This window comes from Cebus imitator, unplaced genomic scaffold, assembly GCF_001604975.1.
Source record: "Cebus imitator isolate Cc_AM_T3 unplaced genomic scaffold, Cebus_imitator-1.0 Scaffold118, whole genome shotgun sequence".
In the NCBI taxonomy this organism is placed as follows: domain Eukaryota; kingdom Metazoa; phylum Chordata; class Mammalia; order Primates; family Cebidae; genus Cebus; species Cebus imitator.
Genome location: NW_016107433.1, coordinates 2,758,123 through 2,773,795, shown reverse-complemented (window position 1 = coordinate 2,773,795; position 15,673 = coordinate 2,758,123). Strand labels below are relative to the sequence as shown.

Genomic DNA, 15,673 nt, shown 5'->3' with positions numbered 1-15,673 from the left:
TTTTAAGAGCCAGGGTCTCACTATGTTGCCCAGGCTGGAGTGCAGTGGCTATTCACAGGCGGATCCCACTACTGATCAGCACGGGGGTTTTGACCTGCTCCATTTCTGACCTGGGCCGGTTCACCCATCCTTAGGCAACCTGGTGGTCCCCAGCTCCCGAGAGGTCACCATATTGATGCCAAACTTAGTGCGGACACCCGATCGGCATAGCGCACTACAGCCCGGAACTCCAGGACTCAAGAGATCCTCCAGCCTCAGCCTCCCAAGTAGCTGGGACTACAGGCACGTGCCACTGCGCCCGGCCATTTTGACTTTCAAATACCACCACCTCATCTTCCACCTGTCCCCTCCACCCCTGCATACACACAGGGAGGCAACCCCAGCACCAGCAGATATGCCAGACCATCAGTCACTGCACAGACGGCCTTGGAGGCAATCACTCCAGCAGGAGAGCTACTTTCATGCACTATGCATCTTTTTTTTTTTCCTGTAATATCAAGTTCAAGATGGTGTCCCTAGCCCTAATGGTGTACAAGGACCAGGCAAACACCATGCTCTTAATTTCAACTCAGTCTGTTGAGCAGGAGCTCCTTAATACAAGATGTGGGAATTATATGTTGGAAAAGAGAAAACATTGTTTGCTACCTAGTATGGAAAGAACTAAAGTTACTAAAATTTGGCCAAATAGAATAAGTAATATTTAGTATAAGTTTCACACAACATCTGTGTCTTCCATGTCAAAAATGGGATCTTTGTACTTTCTAAGTAAAAAGAATGTGCTATAGTAGCAATTCCAACACTGGAGGACAGATAGCTCCAGGAATTTCTTAACAAAGGGTAGGAGACCAAAGACTTGTTAATGATCTAGGAATTCTTACAGGTTTTTATCAGCTTTGTCTAAGTAATCAGCATAATCACTTCGCTTCCGTGCAAGTGTACCTCAACTTTGGAGTCTTCTATGAGGGGCCTGAGATTGATCACAAACAAAAGGAAAGAAAACAACTGAACGATACTCTGGATGCAATAGAGGTAAGGAAGTGTTTTGTGAAGAGAAACATCTGTGGAAACCAATTTTAACTTTGGAGGGAAGATGGCTTCATTTAGGTAGAAACCAAACAGGCAAGGGGATGTTTATCTTTTAATAAATAACTTGAAGCACTTGAAATTCCTCCTTAGTTTTATACCAAGGGTTGGCAAACTATGTATGGCTCACAGGCCAAATCTGGCCCGTTGCCTGTTTTTCTTTTTTTTTTTTTTTTTTAGAATTTTTTCCCTCAAAGTCTTAACTCTTAGCTTGTTTTCTTGAAATTGAGATATAATTTATCTACCATACACCATCTTAAAGTGTATAATTAAGTGGTTTTTTGGTATATTCACAAGGTTGTGCAACTATTAGCATCTAATTCCAGAAGTTTATCACCCTCCCACCCCCTCCCAATCCCCCTATCCATTAGTCATTCTCCCATTTCTCAAACCCCAGGCCTGCCAATCACTATTCTACTGTCTCTATAGATTTACCTGTTCTATACTTAATTTTTGAGACATGGTCTCACTCTTATTGTCCAGGCTGGAGTGTGCAGTGGTTTGATCACAGCTCACTGCAGTCTCAACCTCTGCGCTCAAGCAATCCTCCCACCTCAGCTTGCCAAAGTGCTGAGATTCAGCACTTTGAGACACTGAGCTGAGATTACTATGCATTTTGAGCTACTGTGCTGAGATTACTCAGCACTTTGAGCCACTGTGGCTGGCCTCCATATACTTTATTTAAGCGGAACCACACAGTACGTGGGCTTTTGTGTCTGGCTTCTTTTTATTTTTTGAGATGGAGCTTCCCTCTTGTTGTCTAGGATGGAGTGCAATAGCATAGTCTCTGCTCACTGCAACCTCCGCCTCCAGGGTTCAAGTGATTCTCCTGCCTTAACCTCCCAAGTAGCTGGGATTACAGGCACCCAACACCATGCCAACTAATTTTTGCATTTTCTTTTTTTTTTTTTTTGAGACGGAGTTTCACTTGCATTTTCAGTAGAGACAATTGTCACCATGTTGGCCAAGCTGGTTTCGAACTCATGACCTCAGGTGATCTACCCACCTTGGCCTCCCAAAGTCTTGGGATTACAAGTGTGAACCACCGTGCCCAGCCAAGACTGGCTTCTTTAATTTAGCATGTTCTCAAGGTTCATCCATGTTGTAGCATGTATCAGTACTTTTATTTCTCTTTATGGCTGAATAATATTGTTTTATGTATATACATCTTATTTATCCATTCATCAGTTAATGGACATGATGGACATTTAGGTTTTTCTACCTTCCGGCTATCATAACACTGCTATGAGCATTTGCATACAAGTTTTTGTGTCACCATGTTTTCATTTATGTATACCTGAAAGTGGAATTGCTGGAGACTGTTTACCACAGTGGCGAAGCCATTTTAAGCTCCTTCTAGTAGTGTATGAAGGTTCTAATTTCTCTACTTCCTCACCAGTTGTTATTGTCTTTTTTGTTGAAACCATCATAGTGGGTGTGAAATGTTATCTTGCGGCTTTGAGTTGCATTTCCCTAATGATTAATAACGTTGAGCATCTTTCTATGTGCTTATTGGCCATCTCTGTATCTTCTTTGGAGAAATGTCTATTCGATTCCTTTGCCCATTTTAGGCCAGGTGAGGTGGCTCAACACCTGTAATCCCAGCACTCTGGGAGGCCAAGGTAGGATAGCTTGAGCCCAGGAGTTTGAGACTAGCCTGGAAAACACAGTGAAACTCCATCTCTACCAAAAAAAAATTAGCTGGGTGTGGTGGCATGTGCCTGCAGTCCTAGCTGCTAGGGAGGCTGAGGTGGGAAGATAACTTGAGCCCAGAAGGTTAAGTCTGCATGAGCTGTGACTGCACCACTGTATTCCAGCCTGGGCAAAAAAGTGAGACCATCTCAAAAAACAGAAACAGCCGGGCGTGGTGGCTCAAGCCTGTAATCCCAGCACTTTGGGAGGCCGAGGCGGGTGGATCACGAGGTCAAGAGATCGAGACCATCCTGGTCAACATGGTGAAACCCCGTCTCTACCAAAAATACAAAAAATTAGCTGGGCATGGTGGTGCGTGCCTGTAATCCCAGCTACTCAGGAGGCTGAGGCAGGAGAATTGCCTGAACCCAGGAGGCGGAGGTTGCGGTGAGCCAAGATCGCGCCATTGCACTCCAGCCTGGGTAACATGAGTGAAACTCCGTCAAAAAAAAAAAAAAAAAAAAAAAAAAAAAAAAAAAAAAAAAAAAAAAAAAAAAAAAAAAAAAAAAAAAAAAACAAAAAAACAGAAACAAAAATTTTAAACTAAAATCCAGACTATATTTTATACATAGCAAACACAACATTTATCAATAACTATAATAGTATTATACATCTTAAAATCATATGGGTAAATTATTTGACATCCAGATAACTTAGGTTAGTGCTGGTGAGCACCCAGGTGAGGCTAGATGGGGGTTTGGAAGAATCCCTTTTAAAATTTTCTCTCTCATAGGACAGCACACAAAAGGTACAGAACAATATCTTTCACATGTGGCGATACTACAACTTTGCCCGGATGAGGAAAATGGCTGACTTTTTCCTTCTCCAGTCAAACTATCATTATGTGAACTGGTGGTCGACAGCCCAGAGCCTCGTTATTATTCTTTCTGGGATCCTGCAACTGTATTTCTTGAAGCGTCTCTTCAATGTTCCAACAGCTACAGACACAAAGAAGCCAAGATGCTAAGCTAAGCTGACTACAGCACCCTGGCTCTTTTCTTCTGGGGCAGAAGCTTAGTGGAATCAGCTTTGTAACACTCTGGGACAAAAATCAATTTATCTCATAAATGTTCTAGTCTGCTGCACACATCTAAAAAGGCAAAATGGCAATAAAAAATAACAATGAAAAAGTTCTGAAGTATGTATGAAATGTATGTATCAAAATACTGTTTATCATATAGCAGTCCCTTAGCTTTCACCGAGTCTGCTTAGAGGTTAACAGAACACCTTAGATGGGAAAAGAGTTGAAAAAGACAGGCCAAAATCAAGTTTGCTTACATGTAAAAGCAGGAGTTGGTAATGTTTTATTTTTAAAGACTTCACCTTTGGAAATTAAGCAGTATATTCATTAAAGAAATAGTGTAGTTTTGCAATACAGGTAGTCTTTAGTCCAATCCAGTCAAGTAAGTAAAGGTTCATAGAAAATATTATGTTTTATAAAATCACAGTGATGAAAAAAACATTCCAGCCTAGGATCATCCCATCCAAGAAAAAATACTGAGAAAACAGCTTGTAAAAAAGAAGATAATATAATAAAATTATACTCATAAAACTCTACACTTAACAGGAATACATAATATATATATAATATAAAAATAATTCTTACCATTTATTCCATGCGTATCATTTTCCAGGCACTATACTAGACATTTTACAATCATGATTGCTTTCTTTTGTTTGTTTGAGACGGCATCTCGCTCTGTTGCTCAGGCTGGAGTGCAATGGCATGATCTTGGCTCACTGCAACCTCTGCCTCCCAGGTTACTGCCATTCTCCTGCCTCAGCCTCCCAAGTAGCTAGGACTACAGGCATGCGCCACCACACCTGGCTAATTTTTTTGTATTTTCACTAGAGATGAGGTTTCACCATGTTGGCCTGGCTGGTCTCGAACTCCTCAAGTGATCTACCTGCCTTGGCCTTCCAAAATGCTTAGATTACAAGCGTGAGCTACCGCACCCAGCCTACAATCATGATTTCTAATAATTCTCAGGTAGATGGCCAAAGCTGTTTTTTTAAATTTTGTGTCTTTTTAAACAGAAGAAAATGAACCTTATTAATGCTGAATGATGGCCAGGCATGGTGGCTCACGCCTGTAATCCAAGCACTTTGGAGGCCAAGGTGGGTGGATCACCTGAGGTCAGGAGTTCAAGACCACCCTGACCAACACGGTGAAACCCCGCCTTTAAAAAAAATTAATTAAAAAAAAAAAAAAAAGCTGAATGACTCATTCAAGGCCATAAAGCTGGTAGCTGGCAGAACTGGGATTTGAACCCATTTTTCTTCCATACCGCACAGTACTTAGTGTATAGAAAAACAGCTGAACAAATTGCTCTTATTATTTTAGCCAAATTTCATTTGTAAAACCCCACAGGTGGCCTACTGTTCTGATATGGCAATGTCTATCTTTCATATTAATGAAAAAGAAAATCCATGTGTTCTTATCATGAGTTTAGAAAACAAAGTGTTATCACAGATAACAATGTTATTCTTGTTCCTAGTTCCAAAGATTTTCAACCTATTTCTCAGAACAAGAAGCCCTCTGATTTGAACATGAAACAGAGTATTCCATTTTGTCACAAACACAAAGATCTGAAACCCCATTTTTGAGCCATCTCAGTATATAGTATGATTCCAGCCTGCATTTGTCAGTGATAGAGAATACAGTAAACTAAGAAGTCCCTGAAGAGGTCAGAGTGATGACAAAATTCAACATGATGACAGAGTCTACACAAACACAGGAAACAAAGCTCGGCCCTTCCACACAGCTGTCTGTCCTTGCAATGAGTTCGTTTTAAGTCAGTGTCTCTTCATGCCGCACATATTCCCCAATGTCTGCTTGATGAAACACCACAATCGCCATGGGGTCTACTTTTCTGCAGTCTTGTGTAGATTTTGCTGCCACCCCAAAGCCCTGGGATTCAAAAGAAGAGACACGAATTCACTGAAGTCATTCAATATGCTCATACTGAGGGCTAGAAATAACAAAGATGGAAAAAATACAATTCTGGTCTTTCTGGAATTCAAAAGATGCTGAGAATTTAGTCTCTCAAGCACACAGATTAAAAACATATCGTTCTTGAATAAAAGAGTACTTGATTTTTTTTTTTTTTTTTTTTTTTGCCCACCTGCAACTGTCTTGATTGAGTTATAAGAGTACTTGATTTTTGTAACAGCTAACCATCTTTACTCACCAAAGGGACGTCTGCCATGGAGTATACCACCACGCCCTGGTACTGAGAAGTATTTTCGGTGATTCGTCCCAGACCAGATTTCAACACATGGTTCCCATAAAGGAAGGATTGCTCTGCACCAGGCTTTATCCACACTTTATACTATAAGAAAGAGAATTAAAATCCAAGAGACACAAAAACGTTACGATTTCTACCCCTGCAGACAAGCTAGCTGCTGGATCTGTGGATAATTTTCTGAAATAATTTTAAGGGAAACAGAGAGACACACGTTTTCCTCAAGCTGTCCATCTCCTGAACAGAAAAGCAGAAAGTTGCCTCGCACAGTGGCTCATGCTTGTAATCCCAGCACTTTGGGAGGCTGAGGCAGGTGGATCACTTGAGGCCAGAAGTTCGAGACCAGCCTGGCCAACATGGCAAAACCCTGTCTCTACTAAAAACACAAAAAAATCAGCCAGGCATGATCGCGCACCCCTGTAATCCCAGGTACACAGCGGGCTGAGGCACGAGAATCGCTGGAATCCGGAGGGCGGAGGCTGCAGTGAGCCGAAATGAGTGAGAAATGCAAAAAATGCAAAGAAATACAGATTAATAAGATGCCGCTGCACTCCAGCCTGGGCGACATTGTGAATTGTGTCAGAAAGAAGAAAAGAAAGAAAAAGAAATTAAAAGAAATGCAAAAGGTTCTCAACTCTACAAGGATTATCTTCCATGGCCAGGTTAACAGCTCTTTTTCTGAATCCCGGTGTCCTCACTGCAGCCACTTATTTGCTTTCTAATCTCGAGCTGGGTCTGCATAGGCTTTTCTATTTTGCTGGAGAAAACTACCACTACGCAGCCACACAGCACTCCCATGCCATATCCTTGACCATGCCCAAGCTGCAAGGCTTCTGCACATCTCCACGTGCTAACACTCCCCCAAGCACATTGACAGAGACTGTGAGTGATGCTGCCTGATAATCGGCCTCATCCTTAACTTCATCGCCCGTGGCGGAATGGAAACCACCCCACAAACCTTGGCATAAGGTGCAAGGTAATCCAGGGCTGTGACGTGCAACCGAAACTTGTGAGTCTTAGTGAATTTTCCGAAGCAGGTCCCCAGAGACACCAGCTTGTCCCCAGAGATATTGGCGGCCAGCTTCATAATCTTCTCACTAAAGGGGGAGCAAGGTTGCGGATGGAGGAGGCTGGTGGGACCCATGACTCCCTTCCCCCGGGTCCATGCTGCTTGCTCCCCGCCTCACCTCACATAGTACACCCGGTCGTTGTGCAGCCGGAAACAGTAGGTGCCGTCGGGCCGGTCCACCAGCAGCTGAAGATTCTCCCCGATGCTGAGGGCAAAAGGAGGACTGGAGGCCACGCCCGAAAGGCACCGCGTCCCCACTCCACCACTAGTCACCACACACACACACACACACACACACACACACACACATCCTCGTCCGCCCCGCGCGCTCCTACTATTTCGCGATCTTCTCAAACATGACACGGGTCTCCTCTTCAGTCAAAGGCCGCATTTTCCCACTGGGTTAGAACACCAGATCCTCGTGCCTCGGCAACCGGACACGGAACTCGCTGCTCCGCAGCTCCCAGGCAACCCCAAAGCCTGCCTCTCTAGCCCCGTACCAAGCCTTCCTCTCGCTAGTGCCCAATAGCCTGAACGACCGCCGAGGAAAGCAAGCCGGCCGGATGAGAAAACATAGAGACCGGAAATGTGCCTGTTTCTTCCTGTCCTAAATTGAGTTTGCGCCCTCGGTGGTCAGGAGGGGAAGTGACGTTGCTGCTGGGAAGATGGCGGCGATGGCGATTACTTCTTCGTCAGCCACGGCCACGGCGGCGGCTCTCGGCGAGGTGGAGGATGAAGGGCTCTTGGCGTCGCTGTTCCGGGACCGCTTCCCGGAGGCCCAGTGGCGCGAGCGGCCCGATGTGGGCCGCTATCTCCGTGAGTTGAGCGGCTCGGGGCTGGAGCGGCTGCGGCGCGAGCCCGAGCGCCTAGCGGAGGAGCGGGCTCAGCTGCTGCAGCAGACGCGCGACTTGGCCTTCGCCAACTACAAGACCTTCATCCGTGGCGCCGAGTGCACCGAGCGCATCCACCGCCTCTTTGGAGATGTGGAGGCGTCGCTCGGCCGCCTGCTCGACCGCTTGCCCAGCTTCCAGCAGAGCTGCAGGTGCGACGCGCCTGACGCTAAAGGGGCTTTTAACTGTAAAAGCTGACGTTTAAGATGGTAGAAATAGCTAACACAAAGCGTTTACCACGTCCAGGCTCTCTGCTGAGCGCCTTGTTAATCCATTTAAACCTCACAACAGCCTTCAAGGTAGGCACTGCTATTCGCCCCCCCCCCCTTTTTTTTTTTTTTTTTTTTTTGAAGACAGTTTTGCTCTTGTTATACAGGCTGGAGTGCAGTGGCGCGATCTTAGGTCACTGCAGTCTCAGGCTTCCGGCTTCAGGCGATTCTCCTGCCTCTGCCTCCTGAGTAGCTGGGACCACAGGCGCATGCAACCACGCCCAGTTAATTTTTTTGTGTTTTTAGTAGAGACGGGGTTTCACCATGTTGGCCAGGATGGTCTCGAACCCCTGACCTCGTGATCCACCTGCCTCAGCTCCCCAAAGTGCTGGGATTACAGGAGTGAGCCACCGCGCCCAGCCCTGTTATTTCCATTTTACATATGAGCTAGTTAAGACAGTGATTAGTGGCATTTAAGGACACTACTAGGGGGATTCGAATTCAGAACTGGATACCCAGGAGCATGTCCCTCCCTTGAAGGGCTGTTGTGAGCACTAAAGAAAAAGGATTCATGCAAAGCTATTATTACCGCATCTGACATAGTTGACATTATAGGTGTGAGCTGAATATATCTGCACATTCATATACTTATTTTATATGAAAGCTTGGGACGGAGGTCATCTGCTTCAAAACTTCCATTGACAGGAAGCTGACAAGGAAATCCTCCCATTTGAGGGCATCAAATATCAGAGGCTCTCCTTTTGGATGGCTGGATGTGATGGCTCAGCCTGTAATCACAGCACTTTGGGAACCAGAGGCTTGAACCCAGGAGTTCGAGAGCAGCCTGGCCAACATGGCAAAACCCTGTCTCTACAACGTAAAAAAAATAGCTGGGCATGGTGGCATGTGCCTGTAGTCCCAGCTACTCAGGAGGCTGAGGTGGGAGGATCACTTGGGCTCGGGAGATTGAGGCTGCAGTGAGTCATGATTGTGCCACTGCACTCCAGTCTGGGAGGTTGAGGCAGCTGTGGGGCTGTGATTGTGCCACCGCATTTCCAGACTAGGTGACAGTAAAACTGTCTCAAAAAAAAAAAAAGCCAGGCACGGTGGCTCACACCTGTAATCCCAGCACTTTGGGAGGCTTAGGCAGGCAGATCACGAGGTCACGAGATTGAGACCATCCTGGCTAACATACTGAAACCCTGTCTCTACTAAAAATACACAAATTAGCTGGGCGTGGTGGTACATGTCATACGTAGTCCCAGCTATTTGGGAGGCTGAGGCAGGGGAATCGCTTGAACTTGGGAGGCAGAGGTTGCAGTGAGCTGAGATTGTGCCACGCGCTCCAGACTGATGACAGAGCGAGACTGTCTCCAAAAAAAAAAGTCCTTTTTGAGTCATATTCTGTCTTCATAGATCCTGTCCATTATCTGTAGTTCTGCTTTCCAGCCTTTCATGATTAAAGTTTAATTTTTCTTTTTCTTTTCCTTTTTTTTTTTTTTTGATGGGGTTTCACTCTTGTTGCCCAAGCCAGAGTGCAATGGCTCTGTCTAAGCTCACTGCAACCTTTGCCTCCCAGGTTCAAGTGATTCTCCTGCCTCAGCCTCCCAAGTAGCTGGGACTACAGGCGCACGCCACCATGCCCAGCTAATTTTGTATTTTTAGTAGAGACGGGATTTCTCCATGTTGGTTAAGGTGGTCTCGAACTCTCAACCTCAGATGATCCGCCCACCTCAGCCTCCTGAAGTGCTGGAATTACAAGCATGAGTCACCGTGCCTGGCCTAAAGTTTAATTTTTCTGTTGAGACTTTGGATATTTGGCAGCAGCTTTTGTACCCTTCCAAGCTCCAGAATAGATACGTAACTTGATAAAGCAGGTCTCTGCAAATACAGAGAAGAAATGTTGAAAATAGACTGTGACAGGAACTATGGCTGAACATTAGCATAGGAGAAGGTGAAGACCTGAGGGAATAGGGGAAAAGTTTTGGATTCTAGGCTACTTAGTGCTTCATTATGAAAATAATGATAGTTGTTGTTAAATATTTAACTCTGTTTCAAGTTTTCAATTTTTACTCTGATGTGTTAAATGCTTCACACACATCATTTCATTTAGTTCTTATACCCTTATGAGGAGGGTCCTGTATAATTTTATTTTTGGAGAGAGTCTTGATCTGTCACCTAGGCTGGAGTGCAGTGATGTGATCTCAGCTCACTGCAGCCTCCGCCTCCTGGGTTCAAACGATTCTCCTGCCTCAGCCTGCCAAGTAGCTGGGTCTACAGGCACATGCCACCACACCTGGCTAATTTTTTGTATTTTTAGTAGAGATGGAGTTTCACTTGAACTCCTGGCCTCAAGTGATCCGCTTGCCTTGCGCTCCAAAAAAGTGCTGGGATTATAGGTGTGAGCCACTGCACCTGGCCCTATATGCTGTTTTACCAGTGAGGAAGTAGGTTCGGAGAGGCCAAATACCTTGCCACAGCCAGCAAGTGGCATATCTGGATTTAGATCTGTTAGATTTATTAGTTGTATGTTTCGGAACAAGTTGCTTAACCTCTCTGGGATTAAAAATTTCCTCAGGTGTAATAGTACTTACCTTATAGGTGGGGTGTGAGGAATAAATCAGGCAGATCATCCAGCCCAATGTTCATAGCAGGTGCTTGGTAACTGTAGCTAAGGTTTGGGTACATAGCAGTGAAGGACCAACATTCTTCTAATTTTTACTAGGAACTTTGTGAAGGAAGCCGAAGAGATCAGCTCCAACCGCCGGATGAATAGCTTGACCCTAAACCGGCACACAGAAATCCTGGAAATACTAGAGATTCCTCAGCTCATGGACACCTGTGTCCGGAACAGTTATTATGAAGAGGCCCTGGAGCTCGCAGCCTATGTACGCCGACTGGAGAGGAAATACTCTTCCATCCCTGTCATCCAGGTAGCCAACTTACCCAGAGAGGACTCAAAGTAATGTTCTTGTAATCATTTATTCTGTGGTCAGGACTGAAGCTTTAGGTAGACCCCCTTGAATGTTTCACATCAGTTTCTGCCAGCCAGGCATGCGTGAACATAAAACATTGATCCATGCATTCATTCATTCAAAATACTTTTTAATCATGTGCCAAGCACTGCTCTATATGCTGGGGATACAGTGTGGCCTTGGCTCTCATGAAGCTTAAATGAAGTCTGGTAATTGACAAAGAAACAAATAAATAATACCATTTGAGATAATGTTAAGTGACTCAAAAAAAAGAAAAAACAGGGAATGGGTAGAGGGAGTCTAGGGTAGGTTTTTTTTTTTTTTTTTTTTTTTTTTTTTTAAGGGTAGGTTTCTTTAGGTAGGGTGATCAAGAAAGACTTTTCTGAGGAGGTAACATTTCAGCTGAGACCAAATGAGAAGAATGAGCCAGCCCACAAAGATCTGGGGAGACAGCAACCAGAAAGTGTAAAGAACAAAGCACAGAGGGCCGAAGTGGGCAGAGTTGAAGTGTTTATGGGATACAGAGGCAGCCAGGGTGAGTGGACTGTAGCAGTGGGAGAGCATTAGGAAGCAGGTGAAACTGGAGAACCAAGTAGGCTGTATAAGTCCCAATGAGTGCTTGGAATTTTCTTGATTGCAGTAGGCAGTCACTGGAGGGTCTTAAGCCTTTTTTTTTTCTGAGGCAGAGTCTCACTCTGTTGCCCAGGCTGGGGTGCAGTGGTGCAACATCAGTTCACTGCAACCTTCATCTCCTGGGTTCAAGTGATTCTCCTGCCTCTACCTCCAGAGTAGCTGGGATTACAGGCATGCATCACCACACCTAGCTAATTTTTGTATTTTTAGTAGAGACGAGTTTTCACCATGTTGGCCAGACTGGTCTTGAACTCCTGACCTCAAGTGATCTGCCTGCCCAAAGTGCTAGGATTATAGGCATAAGCGACTGCGCCTGGCCCGGTTTTAAGCTTTTTAAGTAAGAGAGTTATCCAACCAGATCTTTGTTGGTGAACCTACAGGCATCAGCTTTAGGAAATTACTTCATATTTCAGGAAAGCCATGGGAATGTTGGTCTGCAGTCTTAAGGGTCAGGGGAATGGGTTCTACAGCGCATCCTTCCCAGCGCAGTGTGACTCTCTCTGTGTATTGTCAGGGCATCGTGAACGAAGTGCGCCAGTCCATGCAGCTGATGTTGAGCCAGCTGATCCAGCAACTGAGGACCAATATCCAGCTCCCCGCCTGCCTCCGTGTCATTGGCTACCTGTGGCGCATGGACGTCTTCACTGAGGCCGAGCTGAGGGTGAAGTTTCTTCAGGCGCGGGATGCTTGGCTCCGGTCCATCCTGACTGCCATTCCTAATGATGATCCCTATTTCCATATCACAAAAACCATCGAGGCCTGCCGTGTCCATCTCTTTGATATCATCACCCAGTACCGTGCCATCTTCTCAGACGAGGACCCACTGCTGCCCCCTGTCATGGGTGAGCACACTGTGAATGAGAGTGCCATCTTCCATGGCTGGGTGCTACAGAAAGTCTCACAGTTCCTGCAGGTGCTGGAGACTGACCTTTACCGGGGCATAGGTAGCCGCCTGGACTCTCTGCTGGGCCAGTGCATGTACTTTGGGCTGTCCTTCAGCCGGGTGGGAGCTGATTTCCGGGGCCAGTTAGCTCCTGTTTTCCAGCGGGTGGCCATCCACACTTTCCAGAAAGCAATTCAACAAACAGTGGAGAAATTCCAGGATGAAATGAACTCCTACACTCTCATCTCAGCTCCAGCCGTCCTGGGCAGCAGTAACATGCCTGCTGCTGTGCCAGCCACTCAGCCAGGGACACTGCAGCCACCGATGGTGCTCCTAGATTTCCCCCCCCTCGCCTGCTTCCTCAACAATATTCTGGTCGCCTTCAATGATCTGCGTCTCTGCTGCCCTATAGCCCTGGCACAGGACGTGACTGGGGCCTTGGAAGATGCCCTTGCCAAGGTGAGCACATTCTGTTGATTTTCTGCTACCCTGGGCCGCCTTTGGTAATGGGTGGCCAGATTTTTGTAATAACAAAGTCTGGTGCCTGCTGACATGGAGAGGTCTAGTGTGGTGTTAGAGGTTCTTCTGGTTGAGAAGCTCTGGCCAGTTGCCCTTCATGGGACCTAGGACAGTTCATGAAGTGGCGCACCTGTAGTAACAATTCAGTAATGCATGTATTACCTTTCTAGTGCTGTGTAATAAATCACACAAACTTAGTAGCTTCCAGCAACACATTTATTACCTCCCGGTTTTGGTGGGTCAGGAGTCCAGGCACAGTGCAACAGGGTCCTCCCTGCTCAGGGTTTTACGGGGTTGCCATCAAGGTGTTGGCTGGCCTATGGTCTCATCTGGAGGTTGGGGCTCCATTTCAAACTTGTTCGAGTTAGCAGGGGTCTGTTGCTTACAATTATAGAACTGAAGCCTTAGCTCCTAGAGGCTGTCCACTCAATAGGCAACTGACAACATGGTTGTTTGCTTCCTCAAGGCCGGCAGGAGAGCTTCTCTCTTGCTTGAGTCTCTTCTTTTAGGTACCTCCTTTTAAAAGATTCATTGGATTAAGTCAGATGATTAGGGACTTTAATTACATCTGCAAAACCCTTCACCTTTGGCATATTCTTTTTTAATTTTTACTTAAAAATATGTTTTATTTAATTAATTATTTATTTGTTGAGGTGGAGTCTCACACTGTTGCCCAGGCTGAAGTGCAGTGGCACGATCTCAGCTCACTGTAACCTTTGCCTCCCAGGTTTAAGTGATTATTCTGCCTCAGCCTCCCGAGTAGCTGGGATTATAGGCATGTGCCACCACCTCTGGCTGATTTGTATTTTTAGTAAAGGCGGGCTTTCTCCATGTTGGTCAACTGTTCTCAAACTCCCTACCTCAGGTGATCCACCTGCCTCAGCCTCCCAAAGTGCAGGGATTACAGGCATGAGCCACCTTACCCAGCCAAATTTTTTTATTTTATAGAGAGATAGTGTCTCTCTATGTTGCCTGGGCTGGTCTTAAACTCCTGGACTCAAGTGATCTTCCTGCTTCTGTCCCTCAAATGCTGGGATTACGGGTGTGAGTCACTTGAACCCAGAAGGTCCAGCACTAGAGACTGTGTTCTTACCCTGTTGTTGTGCCATATGTCTGTAATGTCAGCTAGGCTGCTGTTGGTTTTGGTGCTGAGACCAGCTCAGCTGTGGAGACCCCAGTGCATTCGGTGCTGAAGGAATTAAGAAATAGACACAGAGATAGAAAGTAGGCCAGGTGTGGTGGCTCACGCCTGTAATCCCAGCACTTTGGAGGCCGAGGCTGGTGGATCACCTGAGGTTGGGAGTTTGAGACCAGCCTGACCAACATGGAGAAACCCTGTCTCTTTAAAAAAAAAAAAGAAGAAGAAGTAGTAAAAGGTGGGTTCAGAGTGTGCAGCATCAGGGGTCTCACAGCATTTCCAGCTGAGAGCTGAGAGCAGACTCTGACCCATGTATTTATTTCTTACATTCCAGCGACAAGTTTTACAAGCGGATGCTCTGTGTTCTTTCACTGGTTAAAGGTAAACTAATGAGGCAGCTAGTGAATGTTTACTATAGGTTAAAGATAAACTAGAAAGCATACTTTACGAGGGAACAAAGGAAAGAGTCACATGTCCTGTGTTCAAAAAAAAAAAGACTAATTCATCTGGTGTGAGACATATTCATATTGGTTACTGTTTTTTAATACTTTGAGCAGTTTTCCGCTTTGGGGGGCGGACTAGGCTTTCCTTGCTGCTGCCCTCAGTAAACAATATGATATATCACACATGTCAGAATTTACTCTCAACATTTGGAACCTCACTTTCGTAGCTGTTTTCTTACAGTTTTCCAGTGGTTTCAGCTTTCTGGGGCCTCAGGGGCCTTAGTAGAAACCTTGTATAGTTTTGCTTCATTTTCCTGTGCTCCAGCGCAGTTACGTGCTCATGGTGGATCCTCCGTGGAAGTCAAGAACCATGTATTGGGCCAGGTGCAGTGGCGCATGCCTGTAATGCCAACACTTTGAGAGGCTGAGGCAGGAGGATCTATGAAGACAGGAGCTCTAGACCAGCCTGGGCAACAAAGCAATACCCTATCTCTAGAAAAAATTGTAAAACTTAGCCAGGCATGATGGTGCACCCCTGTAGTCCCAGGTACTTGAGAGGCTAAGGTGGGAGTATCAAATTCCTTGAGCCCAAGAATTTGACGCTACAATGAGCCTTGATTGTGCCATTGCACTCCAGCATAGGTGACAGAGCAAAATCCTGTCTCTAAAAACAAAACTATGTATTTTCTATAATTCTATGACACTTCTCCATTGGAACTGGAAACTACACCTGTAATGTAACAAGTTGGGTCTGAACTTTACATCAGTGAAGTAACAGAATTGTGGAGATTAACCATAATTCTGAGTTTAAATGAGATAGTAATATAATGTACTGTGTTAAATTACTTTGTTCAGGAAAACTTGAGGGCTACACCTTTTTTTTTTTTTTTTTTT

The 15,673-nt window shown here is 45.4% G+C and overlaps 3 protein-coding genes across 3 annotated transcripts in view; 2 read left to right on the top strand and 1 right to left on the bottom strand.

Moving 5' to 3' along the window:
• Positions 1-3,907, top strand: part of TMED6 (transmembrane p24 trafficking protein 6) — an 11,868-nt gene extending 7,961 nt beyond the window's left edge. Inside the window, exons 3-4 of the mRNA XM_017539337.2 lie at positions 881-1,029; positions 3,509-3,907. Of these exons, the coding sequence (XP_017394826.1) occupies positions 881-1,029; positions 3,509-3,742 (383 nt within the window). The 3' untranslated portion in view covers positions 3,743-3,907. The remainder of the gene's footprint in view (positions 1-880; positions 1,030-3,508) is intronic.
• A 1,226-nt stretch (positions 3,908-5,133) lies between these two features.
• NIP7 (nucleolar pre-rRNA processing protein NIP7) lies at positions 5,134-7,677 on the bottom strand. Its single transcript, XM_017539336.2, has 5 exons — positions 7,425-7,677; positions 7,208-7,294; positions 6,979-7,117; positions 5,967-6,107; positions 5,134-5,686 (listed from the first exon to the last, which is right to left on the bottom strand). Exons 1-5 carry the CDS (start codon positions 7,478-7,480, stop codon positions 5,567-5,569), a joined length of 543 nt encoding a protein of 180 aa, XP_017394825.1. The 5' UTR covers positions 7,481-7,677; the 3' UTR covers positions 5,134-5,566.
• The window catches only part of COG8 (component of oligomeric golgi complex 8), a 12,208-nt gene continuing 4,176 nt past the window's right edge, over positions 7,642-15,673 (top strand). Inside the window, exons 1-3 of the mRNA XM_017539335.2 lie at positions 7,642-8,131; positions 10,914-11,121; positions 12,311-13,151. Coding sequence (XP_017394824.2) covers positions 7,755-8,131; positions 10,914-11,121; positions 12,311-13,151 — 1,426 coding nt within the window. The 5' untranslated portion in view covers positions 7,642-7,754. The remainder of the gene's footprint in view (positions 8,132-10,913; positions 11,122-12,310; positions 13,152-15,673) is intronic.